This window comes from Callospermophilus lateralis, chromosome X (genome assembly GCF_048772815.1).
Source record: "Callospermophilus lateralis isolate mCalLat2 chromosome X, mCalLat2.hap1, whole genome shotgun sequence".
Taxonomy (NCBI): domain Eukaryota; kingdom Metazoa; phylum Chordata; class Mammalia; order Rodentia; family Sciuridae; genus Callospermophilus; species Callospermophilus lateralis.
Genome location: NC_135325.1, coordinates 110,907,344 through 110,927,343, shown reverse-complemented (window position 1 = coordinate 110,927,343; position 20,000 = coordinate 110,907,344). Strand labels below are relative to the sequence as shown.

The window sequence follows — 20,000 nt, the reverse complement described above, 5'->3', positions numbered from 1 at the left end:
AATATTTTTTATCTAATATGAAGTTTCAAGTTTCTTGTTCAAGATAGGTGTGGGCTCAGAGAACAGGGCAATCCTGCCATTCAAAGGCATGCCTGAAGCCATTTGTGGTTCATACATTCAAGGCTGAATGCAACACAGTATGAAATATCTTGTGCAAATTAACTAGTCTGAAGGAACATTCAATTTAGGAATTGTCAGGCAATTGTTGAGCATTGTTGTGCTTAGAATCCACCCCCATATTTTCTTTTCTTCTGATAATAGAATGTATTGTTGCCTCACAATAAACTCAGTTTTTAGGACCAATGAAACCTGATTACTTAGTAAACAGGTGACTATGTGTGTGTGCTGTGTGGCTGTTAATTTATATTCTCATGACCATTTTACAGCTATCTTTCACTTCCGGTGTGTTTATATGAAAAGAGCAGGGAGGGGTACTTGATATCAACAAATGAAAGAATAAGAGGTCAGAATATAGGGATATCACCTAAGTAAAAGATTTCTGTCTTTTGCATACACAAAAATGTTCATATTGTAGATGGGAACCGGTCAGAGCTTGCAATGCTTTGTTTAGATGATACAGTGCCCCAAATAGTGAAAGTTTACTACATTCTTTTTAATATTTTTAGTCGTAGATGGACACAATCTTTATTTTTATGTGGTGCTGAGGATTGAACCCAGTGCCTCACATGTGTGAGGTGAGCACTCTACCACTGAACTACAGCCCCAGCCCAATTTACTACATTATCCATTCTTATAAATGGTAATATTTAGTAAGCAAAGGTTAATATCTGAAACAACAGATGAAATGTACAGTCTTGTAGATTTGGTATCTTTGAAGTTACAATTTTAATGTAAAGAATGAAGTGGCCCCTCTCGTGATCGTAGAGCTAACTTCTGTTGTAATGTGTCCCAACTTCTGTTTACAGAGGGTAAAGCATTCTTTTCCTTTTATTTAGAAAACCAATTCTTACAATACATCAGTGTTTAAATGACTCTAAATCTTTGAAGGGAACAGTTTGGGTTTGCAATATTCCTATTTGTAACTTTTTTACTGACTCATCCCTGGTAAAATCCTGAAGATTTTAAGAAATCCCACACATGGACTAAAAATCCTCAGAACACAATGGGCTTCAGTATAGGAACTCTTTGCTGTTTAAGGAAGATAATGATTACAGACGATATAATGAAAGAGCACCAATGCAGTTTATTTTAATGCTTCTAATTTATGAGAATAATTTCTTACTGCTACATCATTAGTAATCAATACTGAAGTTGGAAAGCACAGTTAAGACCCACAACTGTATTGGACTACACAACTTCACACAATACTAGGCACCATTATTCTAAAACAAAAACAAAAACTGAAGTATGCATGACAAAGTTCTTAATCTTCAGGGGATCCATGAACCACCCCCCCCCCAAACTGTACAGAAGTTGTATAGTATGCATGCATATAATTTTCTGGGGAGCAGCCTCATTAAATCTACTTTTAAAGGGGTGCAAGGAGGCTAAGAAACAGTACATGAAAGAATGCTAGCCTCCCCTATATTTTCAATGGTGGAAGGACTGGGCAGGGAAAAACTCTGAAGTGGTGTTTGCTTGAGTTCAGGAACATGTTCTGATTTAGAATGGAGATATCGGGACACAAGTGGTAACATGAGCTGGAAACAAGGACACTCCCAAGAGATTTTGTATGAATAAAGCAATAGCTTGAATTTAAGATGCAATTTAACTCCAGTACAATTTTTAGTTTCTGCATATTATCAGCTTATTTTTATTTTTGAATATCACAAATTTCAATCAGAATACTTTTAAAAATATTATTTTGCATGCATTTAACAAATCTGACAAAAAGGACGAGTATCCAGTTTATTTGCGTTATTAACTATGAGGTTTTAACTCGACAGCCAATTAACAGATATTTAAAATAATTAGGTACAGGTAACAATGGAAAAACTTCAATGCATTAATCAGATGGCACCCTATCACTATGCATATGTTCATATAACACTACTAGTAATGACCCTGAAGCACAGGCAAATGGAGATGGAGGACTCTCCCTAAAAAGCAAGTTTAAGGGATTAAATATCATCATCATCATCATCATCATCGTCATCATCATCATCACTACTAAGGACAAAGCTGCTGCCTGTGGACAGTGCATCTTCTTTCATATTCCCCAAAGTCCCCCTGTCATCAGAATCCTCAAACACCTTGTCATTGGAACACTCCTCCTCATCAAACTTCTCACTGGAATTGCCATCTTCAAATACCTTTTCATCTACATCTTCATCTTCCTTTATGTCTGCATCTTCTTCATCTTCCTTTTCATCTGAGTCTTCAAACAGCTTTTCATCAGCATCCTCCTCTTCCTCTTTCTCATTAGCATCTTCCCGCTCTTTTTCATTGGCAAAATCTTCATCATCTTTCTCATCAGACTCATCATCAAAAACCTTTTCATATATATCTTCTTCTTCTTCCTTTTCATCTGAATCTTCATCAAACTCTCTCTCAGAACCTTCCTCGTCATCTAACACTCTCTCAGAGCCTTCATCAAATTCTGATTTGTCGGTGTCATTTTCTTCTAACTCTTTGTCAAGAATGTTTTCAGGAAACTCTTTGTCAGAGCCCTCCTCATCAAAATCATTTTCAAGGCCATTTTCTTCAAATTCTTTTTCGGAGCCTTCTTCTGACTGCTTTTCAGAACCATCTTCATCAGATTCTCTCTCTGAGTCATCCTCTCCGGATTCTTTTTTGGGGCTATCCTCCTCTTCAGACTCCTTTTCAGGGTCATCATCTTCAGACTCTTTGGCAACACCGTTCTCTTCATAATCACGTTTGAGTTTCTTCTTTTTAGATTCTCTCTCAGGGCCATTCTCTTTCAACTCCTTCTTAGGACTACCCCCTTCAAAATCTTTTTCAGAACAGCCTTCTTCATATTCTCTTTTGGGACAGCCTCCCTCACACTCTTTCTCAAGGCAGCTCTCTTCAGACTCTTTTTCAGGGCAGCCTTCTTTGACCTCTTCTTCAGGCCCACCTTCTTTAGCATCTTTTCCAGAAGCCTCTCCTTTAACTTCTTCCACATCTTCTGCTTTTTCAAACTTCTTCTCATCAATAGGTTCTTCTAATGCCACTCCAGTTGCAGCTTCTTGAGCATTCATTTTAGATGTGCTTGGGTGCTCTGAAAAATGCCTTATTCTAGAAGGCCCTGCCCTTTCTGAAGCACAGACAGAATTTGAACGCTGAAGGCCTCTGTTGGCCTCCGGAGCATTGAGGAATGCCTCCCATCCTCTCAGCCTTTCCTCTCTTTCTCTTGAGGTCTCCTCCACCTGTGGATGAGTAGAAACTGCCATTAAAATGAGTTTTAGGCAACAAGAACAATTTCTCTGTGTGTTTCTAATTCTGATGGAAATACCCTGATTTTATAAGGCAGCTCCCCTCAGGAAATCCTAGTAATATCTGTCTTCAGTTTTCAAACACTTTACATTTTGATTTACTGACTTTAAATAATAGCCGACCTTAAATAGGATCATTTAACTAAATGAAAACACGACAGTACTGCAGAAATGTTTCATGTCTTAAAAGTTAGTATTTGAGTTCTGTCTGGACACAACAACACAGAAAGGAAAAGAAATGTTTTGGTTTAATGTGTTCTTTTCTTATCACTATTCTGGGCAAGTCTCAAAATTTCAGACTTACAAACTGCAACATTTTTTATTTCCATCCTCTGTATGCAAAGTATTATTTAAAAGAAGTGTTGTTACACTAAACAGATTAAACCAAACCCAAAACTTCATCCTAAAAGACTGCTTGATCAATATTTGTTGGTAATGAAACAATCTGTGTGCCCTTGATAACTGTAGAATTTACCTGATAATCTGTAGTCCCATCCCATGCTTGGGCGGTGATCTGTCGACCACCAAACCATCTTCCATCAAGGGTCTGAATACAATGATCAGCTTCCTCGGGATCCCTAAAGGACACAGAGGCCACACCATCTGGGTGCCTCTAGAAAGACAAGAATGAACAAAAAATAATGAACAATAAGATTAAAAGTAAAACACATTTGATAAAGTATGTAAGGAATAATATTCTCTTTGATACTTCAAGGTAGAAGACTTTTAAGAAGTCTTTCTCCCTGTTATCCCAAAAATGGCATAAATTCAGCTATTTCTTTGGCTACATCTTATCTAGCAAGAGCCCGAAATATTTCTGCAAAAAATATCGTCTAATGAGAGATAAGACAGAGTAATTGTTAAGACTGTGAACACTGAAGTGAGATTCACTCTGGGATTAAATCCTGGCTGTTAGTTACCAGCTGAATAAACCCTGGGCACGGTGCTCCATGTGAAAAGTTTTAGTTTTCTCATCTGTAAAGTGGGTACAATAGGACTTACCTACCTTGGAAGGGTTGTTGAGGGTTAAATGAGATAACATATAAAGGAGCTAATAGTACAACAAAAATAAATGGTGACTTTAAATTACTATGTTAATTTTGGAAGTAAAAGAAGGATGAAAAGGGGAAATATACAGTAGAATATTTTCCCCAATTGATCCAAATATAGAGAACAATAATTTAGAGGGGGGAAAATGTGGGCAAATAGGGAAAAATAAAGTCTTGTACATTTTTCTTGTAGTTTCTTTCACCTGATCACATCCTCTAAGAGGGATGAAGAGAAATGAACAAGACATACCAAGTCTATCAAAGCCTTGACTTGTAAAAAATGTCTATCTAGTTGATAGATGACTACCATCAGATAGCAAACTTACTATATTAAAATATTAATCTAAAATTTAGGGGATTACTAATGTTCAATAATCATTTATTAAGCTAGAAAAATAACTGCTTTAGGATTCATTTTTCCAAGCCATGAACTTACATCAAAGAGAAGGAGCTTCCTAATTTGTCCAAACTTGGAGCACTCTACTCGAAGATCTTCTCTGATCTCATTCAGCACCAATGGATCGTCCTATAAAAATTAACATAATTAAAATGATTTCCTGTTTCTTCAACTATAATTCCTGAGAATAAAATTTATTGCTCTGACAAACCCACAAATAAAAAAGGTTTTGCTTAAGTTTGACTATGTCTATAGTCTACAAAATTTTTTAAAAAATCAAAATCAAATGAAGTTAGACCACTGCAGACAATGCTACTAGTATATGTCTACCCTGCTTTAAGACAGAGGAAATGGACAAGCATAGCAAAGAGAAGAGGGGGGGCCTACAGTGACAAAGGAAAAAGGAAGGGAAGTGGGACTGGAAATTCCAAATTAACAGCAGCAGTAAAGGAAGAAACCCCGTGGCACACTTTTAGTCACAGACTGGTAATTCCTGTACTGCATAGGCATCATAGTAATACTGATGAGTCCTTTGCTCTGATTTTCAGATAGATTCCTATTTACAGAAATGTTGCAAAGAAGAAAGAGATATCACTTTTATTGACTGAATTTTCTAAAACCTTTTTTGTGTGTGAGCTTTCAAGATTCTATTTTAACTCACAAGATAAACCTTAGGAGGATTCTTGTTTATCTTATCTTCTGCTGTGTTATAACAAGACAACACAGCACACAAGGTATAAAACAAACATTAAGACATTCTTACTGTTGCTCTTACAACAACCAAGTGTACGGAGAACATTTGAGCATTGCTATTTCTAGTATCAAGTTCAGTGTACTTTCCTCCTCATACCAAAAGGATTGTTAATATTCCAATGGGAATATTTCTCTAAGTTTCAATGCATGAAAAGGGCTCAGAAAAAGCTAGGTTTATAAACTTGAATTTCAACTACAAACAAATATAAACGAAGATATGCTATCTAAGAATTTCTATTGAAGTCCATTTACACTAAGAAACATTTGAATGCATCTATCTTTCTCACAGGGTTTTATTTTTCTTACCAACTAAAAAGGAACTACGATGAAGTACCAAAAAGTAGCTTTTCTCCTTTGAAGTTCTCTCAAAAAGCAAAAATAAATTGGGAAGCAGTTACTGAAATCAGATTTAAAAGAAAAAAATGTAAAACCCAATTTGCATAAATCTGCAGCTTCTAAAAGTATAGCTGGCAGATTGAATTTTCCTATTTATAAAACCTTATTTTGGAGAAGAAAACTAATTTTGCAGAACTATCAGATCTGAAAATGGTGCAATGGAACATAAACATCTTTTGATAAAGTCACGCAGTGGCCATTGGTGATGCATGTGTCTAATCAGCTCCTATGGGATCATGTGCTTGCAGAAGGCAGGAATCTTGTTTCACTGAGTTTTATAAACAGTACAGAATTTTATATACAGCCAATAATCAATAAAATCTTTTTCAGAGTTTGACAAACTGTTCCTAATCTCTCTCTTATTCACCAAGAAAAATCGGGGTTATATTAAAAAACAAAAACAAAAAAAGTTTCTAAATATTTAACAAATTTTGAATTTAAATGTGATTCCATTAGGGTGGCGGACACCATTATTTCTACATCAATTTCTCAGTATTCTTCCTATAAGATAGGTATCAATTCTGAGCCTAAATCTTGCCAGACCTTTATTTTCATTTACATCAACTTGAAAAACTAATACATTATCATTGCTGTACAGTATCCTGATGCTCCATGATAATGTTCTCCTCCTTTAGGAAGACTCTTTAACCTAGTGAGCTACACATGGAAATTTTCTGAAGAAGGCACTTTGCAAGCAATAGGCCTTTGACTAAAATTGGCCTCACGAACTACAACTTTCTACCATTAATTCTCAGAATTTATTTCCCCCATGATGATGTTTCGTTTTGTATAGAAGAAATAAATGATATTTCTCATGCCTTTCCAATATAAAATTACACTGGCTAAGACAGTGGACACTGATCACACAGGGTTACTGAACATTTGAAATGTGGCTAGTCCAACTCAAGGTACTCTAGGTGTAAAACATACACTACACTTTGAAAATTTAGTACCAAAAGGAAAAAAAGGAGTATACCTCACTAATATTTTTATACTCACTACATGTCAAAACTGTAATATGCTAGATATGCTGGATTAAATTAAAATTCACAAAAATTTAATTTCCTTAGTTTCAAATTATATTTTTATTTGGATTACGGAAAAATTTAAAGTTCACATGGGGCTTACCTTATACTTCTATTGGATATTGCTGATACACACAAAGAGAAACATACCTTTGCATTTGAATTTTCACTCCTCATCTCTTGGGATTCTAATTTGCCAGACATTACATTTTTAAATAAGGCTGAATCGAATACTGCAGACCCTCTGAAGTGACATTAAAAACATTAGGCTTCACTGTTTACCCTGCTGCCAAAGAGTATTTTTAGATATGCTGCTTCTAACATTGGTCAACTGTTTAGAATAAAAATATATTATACTCCCAGAATCTTGACTTATTTCTGATAACTTGAAGTAATTTGACAATTCAGTTTTTTGTTTCCCACTAAAAAGCTCAATGCTAATGTCTGTTCTTTAGGGTCACAAGAAGTCTTCAGTCAAATCAAACAATCCCCAAAATTATGTAATGAAAGCAGGCTTTCCTGTTAAACCCTTCTATTCATTGTCACATAACGTTTATACCAGTATTGTCTAATACTTTTTATGATGATGGGAAATTTGCATATCTGCATTATTCAATTTGGTAGCTATTAATTGCATATACAGCTCGTACAGTTGAAGAACTGAACTTTTTATTTAGTTTTAATTAAACTATACATATGTGGCTAGAGTCTACAATATCAGATAGTATAGGTCTACACTATACATTCTGAAGTTCAAGACAACAGAGATAGTGAACAAAAACCAAGACTGTTCTCTCTCTTGCTAACAGGCTCTTGTCAATCTAGTTGAACCACTTGAAACTAGGTTGGTGCACAAACAAGGAGAGGGCCAAGGACTTCTTTGCTTGGGAGTTCTGAAGCCTACCACTGCCAGCACAGACTGTCCTGCCACCCTCTGAAGCATAGCATCTGAGAAGAAAATTGCTTTCATTTACCAAGATGTAAAGCAGAAATATTTTATCCATTGCATGAATGTAGAAACTCTGGCTTAGAAGTAATAGGGATTTCATTCATTCTTTCAATTATTCTTCATATAAATAATACGAGGCAGGGGCTGGGAGTGTAGCTCAGTGCTAGAGCATGTGCTCAGCACACACTAGTCTCTGGGTTCAATTGCAGAACCATAAAATATAGGGAGGGTCTAATAATAAATACATATTTAGGGTCTACAATTCTATGCCCTGGGACTACAGCAGCAAACAGAGTAGGCAAAGTCCTGGTCTTCATGGAACTCATATTCTAGCAGAAGAGATAAAATTATTTCAGATAATAATAAATGACACAAGGGAAACAAAACAGGGTAATACAAAGGCTCTGTAACTCCAAAGTAAAGTTTATACTAAACCAAGAAGTATTTATTTTAAAGAATCAGAAATTTATAAGTAGATCTGTAAGGGTTAAGATGGAATAAATGTAGCTTAGAGGGGATAATATTTATAAAGCTAAGTCAGCTCAGGGTGACAGTTACACATAAATAGGGTCTCTAAATAAGCAAGGTAGGAGGCAGAAACAAGAACATATAAAATTTACAGACTTCTTTAGAGGGTCTAAATGCTTTAAATTAAGTTTGCAATTACATTCACATTTGAATGTCAGGAGTTTGATATATGTGAATCAAGGACTTCAAGTCACATAAATAAATATGCCTCCTAATCAACAAACCACTTATTCACCAGGGAGATAAAATTCAATGAATCACAGGAAATTCTAGAGTTGTACCTAGTAGACTAGATACTGTGATTTACCTATGTATTGTTTTTAAAGTCCTACCCAGCAAGGACAGCATTTCAAAAAGCAACTACAGATGCTATGCAACTTACAATGGGGTCACATCTCAACAAACCCATCAGAAATTGAAAGTATGCTAAGTACAAAATGCATTTAGTACACTTAACCTACTGAACAGCAGACCTTAGCCTAGACTCCCTTAAATATGCTCAGAACATTTACATTAGCCCATAGTTGGGCAAAATCATCTATTTTATAATAAAGACTTGAATAATGGATGTAGTTTGGTGAACACTGTATATACACTGTAAAGTACTGGTTGTTCATCCTCATGATTGCTAGCCTGGGAAAAAATCAAAATCCAAAATTTGAAACACCATTTCTATTGAACACATATTGTTCTTGCACCATCATAGAGTCAAAAATGTGTTAAGTCAAACCCAGGTAAAGTCAGAGACCTTCTGTAGTGTGCTTGTATACATGTGGGTTTTTAAGTCATACTTCATTACTACTTCAAGTCTACAATAACTCTGTAATATTTCAAAATTCTTCTGGATTTCTGGTCAGCAGAGACACCATGCAACTTTACAAATATACCACATGCATCTATCCAATGACTTTGAAAGATGTCCAGACTCCACAGGTGGACAGTAAGTCCTATTGCATCACTGTTCAGAGATGGAGCTCAACTGTCCATCTTGGGAACCTTTCTAATGCAACTAAAATGATACTGCATTTTGACACTGTTATAAACCATGCACAGAACAACAAGAATGAGCACTGATTGCACCTACCACATTTGTAAACCTGGAATTTTACATTATGAACAGTTTCTTCATGTATAACTTGCTATAATTCCAGAACCAGACAGAGAATAGAGTTGCTTTGCCAGTAATCATAGTGTCAATCTACATCAGAAAAAATTAGAAGCAGAATGCAGCACAAGATACCTTGACAACAATTAGTATTCCTCAAACCTCTTCAGTACTAGAAAACTTCCTTTATTCATTTATTTCCTGTTCTTAACAATTTTACATGGACATTAAATATTATAACCTTCTCCTAGTAGCCACTGAAGGGTTTTGTAAAACTGAGGTTCTGAAAAAACAATACCCATTATTTAAAACATTGGGGGCTGAATTTCATTATACTAAGGATTAAACGTTTAGTAGCAAAGTGAGTTTTCATTTGCAAGTGTGCAACTGGTACTCTCCACCAAAATCAGCCTATACTTGTTGGACTGCACTCAAAATCCACAAACTATCCTCATTGATCTTTAAATGATGCTATTTCTTAACAATTTCCCACACCAAGAGGCTGTTATTTGGGGGCCATGATAAGAGTATTAAGCTGAGGAATATAGAAGTTCACTGGACTAGACAAAGGGGAATGAAGGGAAGGAAAGGGAGATGGGACTAGGAAAGACAATGGAATGAATCAGATGTAACTTTCCTATGTTCATAAACATACAACCACAAGAATGGGAAGTTATAATCCATGTGTGTTTGATATGTCAAAATATATTCTATTATCCTGTATAACTAAAAAGAACAAATAAAAAAACTTAAAAATAAGACTACTAAACAGTTTTACTGGGATACAATTAAAAGAACATGGTGCCAAACAAAGACAAATCCAAAACATCAAACTGATTCTTGGCTCCATTTTTCTGCCTTATCCACTACCTGAACATGTAGGATGTGACTGACAAAGATGGAAGATGACCTTTGGGCTCCCTTGAAAGAAAACATAATATCAGAATTCCTATTCATTAGAACACCATTTCCTACCTCAAAATCCATAGGGTGAAACATATTTTTGATGATGACAACTCGCTCATGGCGCATCCGGGATGGCCCAGCTCTCCTCTCAGGTCTCCAATCCAACTGCCTAAATATCATAATATAGGAGAAAGAAAATGAATTTTGTTTCAGACTTGTTGGACAGAAAATGAGTTACTAATATAATCCTTTGAACATTTAATAATGATGATTATTTGATTCTAAAACAATGTATATTTTTGTCACAATTCCATTCACAGAACTTTCTGAAATAAAAACGCTGGGCAGGGGTAAAAATAAACCCAGTACCTGAAACCCTCAGCATATATAAGCAACTCATCTCATACAAACATTCCAATGGGACTCCTAAAATTCCTAATTATTTACTAATTATTCTCTAGGAAGATTTGTAGTTGTTCCTCAGCATATATGGGTGACTGGTTCCAGGACCCACCTTTGATACAAAACCCATACTCAAGTCCGTTATATAAAATAGCACAGTATTTGCATAGAACCTACACATATCCTCCTGTATACTTTACGTCACCTCTACATTACTTATCATATCTTATATCATATCTTATAAATGCTACATAAATAGTTGTCATACTGTATTGCTTAGGGAATGATAACAACAAAAAGTTTCTCCATGTTCATTACAGATGCAATTTTTTCTCCAAATATTTTCAATCCACAGTACACTGAGTCCACAGATATAGAACACATGGATATGAAAAGTTGACTGTATTTTGAGGTTAAAAAAATGTTTTGCGTTAGTTTTTAGGCACTTTATCATTATAAAGAACAAGCTGCACAGAAATATATAAAACTATTCACTTTGTTACAGTCTTAAATTCTACTAATGCCATTTACAAAATTTGTAGTATCTTTTTAAACTAATCTTGTAAAAACTATGGGACAGTACAACTAAACACTTTTATTATTATTTTAACATCAGGGAAAGTATTTATCCTTTTCTTAAAACTAGCATACTTCAGTCTGTTTAATAATATATTAATAAAAACCTGACAACATTACATATATGCTACATGTAACTATACAGAAAATATAGTAATAAAGCTTATCATTTCTAATTTCTACTAACAAACCTGTATATAAAAATTTAGCTCCTGGTATAACTGATTTCAATTCACATTGAAAATAAACCAAAAGTTCTGGTATATAAGCCTAAACTATCTTGCTAATTTAATGTTCAACATTTTCAAAAAATGATTTTTCTTGGGACTGGGGTTGTGGCTCAGTGGCAAAGCGTTTATCTAGCATGTGTGAAGTACTGGGTTTGATTCTCAGCACCACATATAAATAAATAAAATAAAGGTCTATTGACAACTAAAAAATATTTTTTTTAAAAAATTGATTTTTCTTAGCTCAGTTAATTACCATTATATTATAAATAAATACTGCAGAAAAGAAAAATACCACCATTGCCAAATCAGCCCATCAACTAGATTACCAAAGATCCCTGGTGAACTAATGAAATTCTTTAAAAATGATCTGTAGACATTTTTGATGAAACAAAACTAAGTGGCTACTATCAAAAATATACTTTAGGATATTTATATGGAACCTTTCAAAAAGAAAAAAATACAAACTTCTGTTGCAGAGACAGCTTCTTCTTATAGTCTTTGCACTTCTTCTTCTTCTTTGAGGCGTCATATTCCCCCTTCAGCTGAAACTTTGCTACCTCGACATGTAATTTGTAGCCTCTAATTTCATCTTCATCCAAAAGTTTTAATGCAAGTTCCACAGATTCCCTCTTTATAAAGGTAAAATAAAATACAGTCAATAAGTTACACACTGAAAACTTGAGAAGTCTTTTAGAAAGGAATGATGACAACTACCTACTTTGAGATAAAGAACTCTAGAATGTAAATAAGGAAACTTGCTTTGGAGACACAGCTGCCCCTAACCAGCTGTGTGAACCTGGGCCCCTGACTTAAACTCCCGAGCCACAATTTCTTCCTTTGTAAAATGGAATAGTACTATCTTCATCACAGGGCTCCTTATGAAATGAAATAGTTCATGCAAAGGGTAGGAACTAGCAGACAGTTAAATATTCAATAAATTAATTACTGGGTTAATTTTGCCTCTTGGAATGTCAACTGCACATCTACAAAATAAGGTGAGTGGACTTGCATAATGGAAGGTTGATTCTAGTTTTAAAATCCTATCGTACTCCCACCTGAAAGGCTAGATGACTTAAGGAACTGGGAATAAGATTTCCAGCCTTTAATTTTTTGCTTCAACAACTAAAATATTGGTCTGCAATACACTAATAAGTAGAAGATATCTAGCGGCATATTCATGAAATACATTTATAGACTGTGGGTCCTACATAAGGTGGGCAGTTATCAGATCCAAAGAGTCTAAGACCTGAAGGTCTGAGGAAAACAAAACTGAACTCAGCTGCTCAAATCAAATATGGATCTTAAAATAATTACCTAAATTTTTCTGGAACTCAATTTACTGGTTTGATAATATTGTTCTTTTATGGGCCCTAAATTATATATATGAAGTTTCATAAACTCCATTTTTAAAAAATTCAATCAAACCCCCTTAAAGAAGCAGTTCACAGATGTTTAATAATCCTTGAAGAACTATAAAACTTACAAATCTCCTTACATTTAAACACTACAAAAGTACTTCCCTCAAATGGTCATGCTTATGTCCCACACCCATCTTGTTTAAGAACAAGGTTAAAAACCTACCTACCAAAAAGCTGTCAGCTTAATCCTTCCCTCTTCTGGTCTTACTGAAATACAGCAGATTCAAAACGCACTTGTAGTGCTTGCACTGCTGTTGTACCATTTTTATTTTACTTTATAACTACTGTCAGGTTCTATGACAAATGTACATTTCATTATCATGTACATTTTGTACCCAGCAATAACACATAATACTCGTTCCTAAGGTGGCAGGTGTTGTTGCCTTTGACCCTGAGCTACCTCTGTGCAATTTATGGTACCAAGACTACACAAAACAACTGCAAATTTCTGTTAATATCATTCTCTTTTCAACTATTCAAAAATATTTTAAAGCAATAAGCATAAGCTATCATCTCCTTTATGATCTAATTCCAGGGTCAGAAAAGTCATTTTGTAAACAGCCATTTAGCAAGCAGTTTAGGCTTTGTGGGCCATGAGGTCTATGCTCAAATATGCAACTCTGATGAAACACAAAAGCAGTCTCAGACAAATGCATAGATGAATGACTATGGCTGTGCTCCAATAAAGCTTTATTTACAAAAACAGTGGCAGGCTGGAGTTTGCAAAACCCTGGTCTAATTCAATGCAACAGGCCAAAAATATGTTTCTGGCTTTCATTTTTCTTCTCAGATTTTTAAACTATTTTCCCAACTGATTACACACATTGATGAACAGATCTTTGCACTGAGAATTTTAAGACAAAAGAAGCACTTCAGGCACATACTTATATACTTTCAAAACACGTGAAAACCTTACCAAAGTGATACACACAGGTACCACCTGAAATTTCAGTTTTCTTTATACCCTGTTTTGAATACTTCTTGGTTTAAGTTATCACCTTTTATAGTCCTGGGCTGGGATTCTGGCTCAGTGGCAGAGTATTTGCCTTGCACGTGTGAGGCACTGGGTTTGATCTTCAGCACCACATAAAAATAAGTAAATAAAATAAAGGTATTGTGTCCATCTACAACTAAAAAAAAATTTTAAATGATTATAGTCCTGGCTCCTGAGGTAAAAATGGTGATACAAAGGCCAGGTGCAATAAATCATGCCTTTAGTCCCAGCTACTTAGGAGGATGAAGCAAGAGGATCATTTGAGCCCTCCAGTTCAAGAACAGCCTGAGCAACAGAGTGAGACCTCCATTTAAAAAAATGGAAATACAAGAACTTATTTGATCATATAACTAACCTTCAAATAACAGCAAAGCCCATCTCCTTTAAGATTTCCTTGATTATCTTTGTAAAGTTTGACCTTAAATTCTTCTGTCTGAGGATCCCTCATAATAATACCAAACTTGGACATAAGCTGTATAAATTCATCCACTGTAATGTCAGGAGGTAAACCTGTAAAAATCAAGAAAATTTTCCAAAATATTTATAAAGGTGAAAGTTACTTAGCATTCTATCAATTAGAAATTTACAACTTAGGTGAATGCAAAACTGATTTTCCAAGTGAATGCAAAAATCTTACATCTATCAAACTAAGGAACATTCACATATTTATGTATTCAAATATATATTAAAATTATTTTTGCCTAGCCCTCACTGAATCTGAAGAGGGCAAACTGTCATCAATTAGCTAACGCAGGTAAAATGGATGGTATATGCAAAGTTACATACACTTAATTTTTCTTAGTTTTGTAATAAGCAAATTCCTCATTAGTGTAAACAAGTGAACAAACAATTCTACAATGAGCCGGGCATAGTGGCACACATCTGTAATACCAGCAACTTGGAAAGCCGAGAAAGAAGGATCTCAAATTTGAGGACAGCCTAAGCAACTTGACGAGACCCTCTCAAAAAAAAAAAAAAAAAAAAAGTTTGAGAATGTAGCTCAAGGGCAAAGCACCCCAGGGTTCTATCCCCTGTACCAAAAAATATATACACATATACATATAAAATACACACATATATATACATCCATCCACAAAGATTTTCAAAATGGATTTTGAAAAACTCTCAACATCAAATATTTTCAATCCTGGGCTGGAGTGTGGCTCAGTGATAAAGCACTTGCCTCAGATATGTGAGGCACTGGGTTCGATTCTCAGCACTGCATATAAATATGAATAAAATAAAGATCCATTAACTAAAAATTTTTTTTAAAAATTTTAAAAATTGTTCAATCTTAAGTTTGTTTTAAAAGGTATACATACCAGACACATATACATTTGTATTTCTGTCTTCTTCAACATGAAACCACCCTAAAAATCAAAAAGAAATACACAAAATACTTAAAAGCCAAGATAAGAATTACATTATGAAATTTTGACAATGTGACAGTTTCTTAAAATTTCTAGGAACTTTCTCTTACCTTTAGAAGACTAATAAACTAACTCAAATCACTGCCTACCTTTCAAATATTTGAATCTTTTGACAGATTTGTTTTCAAGCCCTGGCTAAAAGAGAAGATGGTCATTTTATCTTGATTCTTTATGACTCAGACATCTTAAAGAAAAAAACTCATTCCTTCAGAGCTATTATAATTCCCCCAAAACTAACTATATATGTTTACACACTCACATTTTAAATTTTTATGCTCATGTTTTGCAAGGTACAACCACTTGCCTGATTCAGCCTTTCTTTTTTCTCCCTTCTTTCTAGGATCAGCAGGTTCAGGGGTTTTTCTTTGTGGCGGTTCCTCTGCAGTCCTAGTGTTGGCATCTTGGACATTTGCAGTAGAACTAGATGCGCCATCATTAGAGAAGCCATAATTGGCTTGATAGGTAGCAATGAAATCTTCAGTGATCTGGACAAGAAAGCCAAAATGCACACACAAAAATTCAAAGTTATTTCCACCCATAAAGAGTTTAAACTTCTGCAGATTAACACTTGTAGTAATTAAACTGTAAATGCATAAAATACCAAAGCATTTAAAGAAATATTGGCTCCTTTTCTAATCGTTTCATTTGTAAATTATTACTTCCCTACCATACCCTTGACTAAGGCTACAAATACATAAAACAAAGGAAATAGCAGCTAACAATAATGCAGAACACCAAATGTTATCTAATAATCTATTATAGAAACCAATTTCTTACTGTCTAGATGCAATATATGTGTACAATAAATACTCACACTTCTGTATATGAGAGCATATGGCATGTAACTCTTGATGTTTTGTATGAAGAATGGGGCTAACAATTGTAAAACAAAATGTTCATATTAACTCTATCACTAATTAAACTACACTATCATTCAATGTCAAAACAAATTAAGGACAAGTCCAAATCATATGTGTATTCCTTGTTTTTGGAATCAATAACATAAAAAGAGTTTTACAAATTAATCCCTTACCAAATAATTGATAAGTACTCAGAAGGAAAAAGAAAACAAATCTGCACTCAAGCTGGTATCACTATACATAAGTAAACAGTCTATTTTAACAATTTGGAGAGATTGGAATATATACAACACAAAATGGAAAAGAAAAACACTAAAGTAAAGTTTTAAAATAGCCATTCAATCACACAATGGAGACATATTTGGTATTATCAGCTTGCAAGTTACTGTGTTGTTAATATCCTTTGATACTGATGCTCATATGAGTCTTAAGATTATCAGGGAACATTTATCACAAGTTTAGAGAACCAAGTTTAACACTAGTTATTTTACTTCCAAGCTGAAATAAAACAATTAACAAACTCTACGTACTCCAAACAAATGTACACAGATCATTTCCATCCATCTTCTGTGCATCTTTAGTCACATTCCTGTGGTTAAACGGTTCAAAGACATATGCCCAGGGACAAAATTTAGTAGGAAAATAAAGCAAAGGGCAAAGAAAAGTTCAAACAATAAAGAAATATAATGGCTATTTTTTTAAAAAAAAAATCAACATGCTTCACACAGTACATAAGCTTAACATCTGAATTCCCAGGATATATCACCTTGACTATCTTGAGATGAAACGTTACTAAATCTAGTGTTTTTCCTCTTTGCAATAAAAATCAGTCATCAATGTAATAACCAGCTGTGACCTTCACAGACAAAATTAATAAGGCATACAAAAGGCATTTAAGACACCACCTAAAGATTTACGTTTCTCTACACATAGGTTCTGCAACAGACGCAACAAAAAGACGCGTCATGACTAGACATGGGGGGCTAGGATCATGGTCCTTGGCAAAGCAAACGTAATAGGAGTACCAGCAAGGCTGGCCAGGCGGCCCTCTCCGCAGTGGCGCCTGTGCCTCTATCTTACCTTGGGGAACCATGCCTTCTTGTCCAGGTCCCACTCATAGGGGGTGTCAGCCGGCTGCTGCCCAAAAGAATCGGCTTCTCCGCTGGGATCACTTTGGGTGTCACCGTCCTTAGTGTCTCCGTACAATTCTTGCATTCGTAACTGCTCATCAAACTCATCGTTCGCATCCAAGTTGTTGCCGCTCATGTTTCCTACCTAGCCCACCGGCAGGGTTTAGACTAGAGAAAAGGCCCAGATGACGCTGGAAGGGAGCAGAGAAAGGGAGGTCCGCTGTGCTCAGCTCGAGCCCCGCCGCCCCCCGGCCCGCCTCCCCACTGCGCCCCAGCAGTCCCCGGGAAGTCAGGGCAGTTCTGCCGCCGCACCGCCCCCGGCTCCGCCCGCCCGCCAGCCGCACACGCGCGCGCGCATTGCTACTCTGAGCTCGGCCGCGCCGCCGCCCACCTGGCTCACTTCACAGGGCTGCGGTGCCGCTGCTCGGTCCGGGACGCAGCAGTAGCGCGCACGCGCGCCGCCGCCGCTGCCTACCGGGTCTGAGACGATCGCGGCTCCCGCGGCAATGTCAGTAAATGATTTAAAAACGAAGCCCCACAGAGCCTGACGCAGTCGCCATTGCCGCCGCGTCGCGACGTCGCGGATCGCGCCGACACGCCCACAGTAGCGTCAGAAGGCGCCGACGCAGGCTTGCGGCTCGGGAATCGGGGGCGGGGCCCCAGGGGGCGCGTAGCTGTCTCGTGTCAACGCCCACCAGAGCCCTCCCGGAAACGGGATGTGGCCCGCTGGGACCCGCAACCCCTTAGGAACCTGAGGCTCAGCGGAGTCTCCCACGGGTTGGGCGAGGTTGGGCTCCGGCGGTGTCCCGAAGGAAGGCGTGGGAATATTCCCATGCAGCAGGCGCCAGGCGGTATCGCGGCAGGCGCCATCTTGGGAAAGTGGGTGGGGCGGGCAGGAGAACTTTCTCTTGCTTAGAGAAAATGACGCGCCTCCTTGTCCTGGTAGCCCCTCCCCTGCGCAGGAAAGGTCTTTTACTTATTTTTTAATGATTACTCTAGGATAGGCATCGGCTGTAGTTCAACGTGGCCGCCTAAGTACCTGACGCGGAGTCTGGTGTCTAGTGCGGAGTGAGTGTATGAATGAATGAACGAACGATGGGATGGAAGTGGCAACCTTTTCCTAGGCTTATCTCCCTCCTATATTGATCTGGTACCTTCCTTAGGCTGTAGTTCGATTCTATTGGAAGGAAAGATGGGCAGCGCCCTTATACTCTAGTACTCAGAGGTACTCAAGGTCCAAACTTGAAGCTCAATTGTAAACATTCCAGTGTAAATGCCAGTTTCACTGGTTGACTGTTTATTTTATAAATACACAACATGTTTCTTTTTTAAATAGATTTTTTTCAAAAATTGTACACATTGCTGAAAGTGAAGGGGTCCATATTTTTTAATTGGGTGGATATTTATTGAACTACTAAGTGCCAAGCACTATACCAGGCTCTGGCGGCAACAGTGAATAAGACAGGCACAGTTCAAGGGAGAAAGCCTTGGAAAAGCTGGTAAATGATATGGTAGGAGAAGTACAGGATGTTGGAGAACAGCATACTTAAACTTTTGGGTCTCTGCACCCCTTTACACTTAAAAACTATTGGAGACCCCATAGAGCTTTTCTTATAGGTGGATTATATTTATCAATATTTGTTGCTCTAGTATTAAAAATTCCATTTAAAAACTATTAATTCGTTTAAAATAATACATTATGTGTAAACATGAGTATAATAACCCAGACTTCAGAGTGGGGAAAAGCTTCCCAGAATAAATTATTTCTACTATTCCAGTGACCTTTGCTTATAAACAGGTTGTGTGTAGATTCTAGAAAACCCTGGTTCCACACATACCAGCAATGTGAATCTAATTTCAATCATAATAGTGTTTTTAAAATAGTAGTTTGGGCAGCTAGGACTATAGCTCAGTGGTAGAGCACCTGCCTCGAGAGGTGTGAGGCACTGGGTTCGATCCTCAGCACCACATAAAAATAAATAAATAAAAAGATATTGTGTCCATCTATAACTAAAAAAATATTTTTTAAAATAGTAGTTTGGGTTTGTTTTTGTTTTCAATTACATTTTTTTTTTTTTGTATCATGAAACTCTTCTGGTAAGAACAATTAGTGAACTGAATTTCCATGCATTTTATATGGGTTTTCTTAGACTCCTTTAAATATTGTTAAAGGTTTCTTCCTGGATCCAAAAATCGTATATAGCTGTTTCCAGCAGTGTTATTGGGCTCCTGTTTCATTCCTGAATTTATAGTATAGGTGATTATATGCTCCTTACCCTGCTGCACATGACAGTGAGTGCCTGCTGTACCCACAAGCCCTTCACAAGCAGGCGAATATTCCTTATGCCTAAGTCCCATGTTACCCAGCCACCCTGGCCCAAAGACTACCCAGAGGTCTGTGGGGTGACCTGGCAGGTTGGGTAGCAATGTGTTGTAGACTGGGTTCGGTTGTCAATA

The 20,000-nt window shown here is 36.6% G+C and overlaps 1 protein-coding gene across 3 annotated transcripts; it reads right to left on the bottom strand.

Moving 5' to 3' along the window:
- Positions 1-1,184: 1,184 nt before the first annotated feature.
- Htatsf1 (HIV-1 Tat specific factor 1) lies at positions 1,185-18,393 on the bottom strand. Of its 3 annotated transcripts, none has more exons than XM_077106880.1 (10): positions 18,295-18,393; positions 17,494-17,734; positions 15,858-16,038; positions 15,446-15,493; positions 14,479-14,633; positions 12,177-12,340; positions 10,573-10,672; positions 4,881-4,970; positions 3,871-4,008; positions 1,185-3,329 (listed from the first exon to the last, which is right to left on the bottom strand). In XM_077106880.1, exons 2-10 carry the CDS (start codon positions 17,677-17,679, stop codon positions 2,082-2,084), a joined length of 2,310 nt encoding a protein of 769 aa, XP_076962995.1. In that variant the 5' UTR covers positions 17,680-17,734; positions 18,295-18,393; the 3' UTR covers positions 1,185-2,081. The 3 variants fall into 3 exon arrangements, with proteins under 3 accessions (XP_076962995.1, XP_076962994.1, XP_076962996.1); XM_077106879.1 differs by lacking the exon at positions 18,295-18,393 and adding an exon at positions 17,935-18,131; XM_077106881.1 differs by lacking the exon at positions 18,295-18,393 and adding an exon at positions 18,019-18,131.
- Between the last annotated feature and the right edge of the window lie 1,607 nt (positions 18,394-20,000).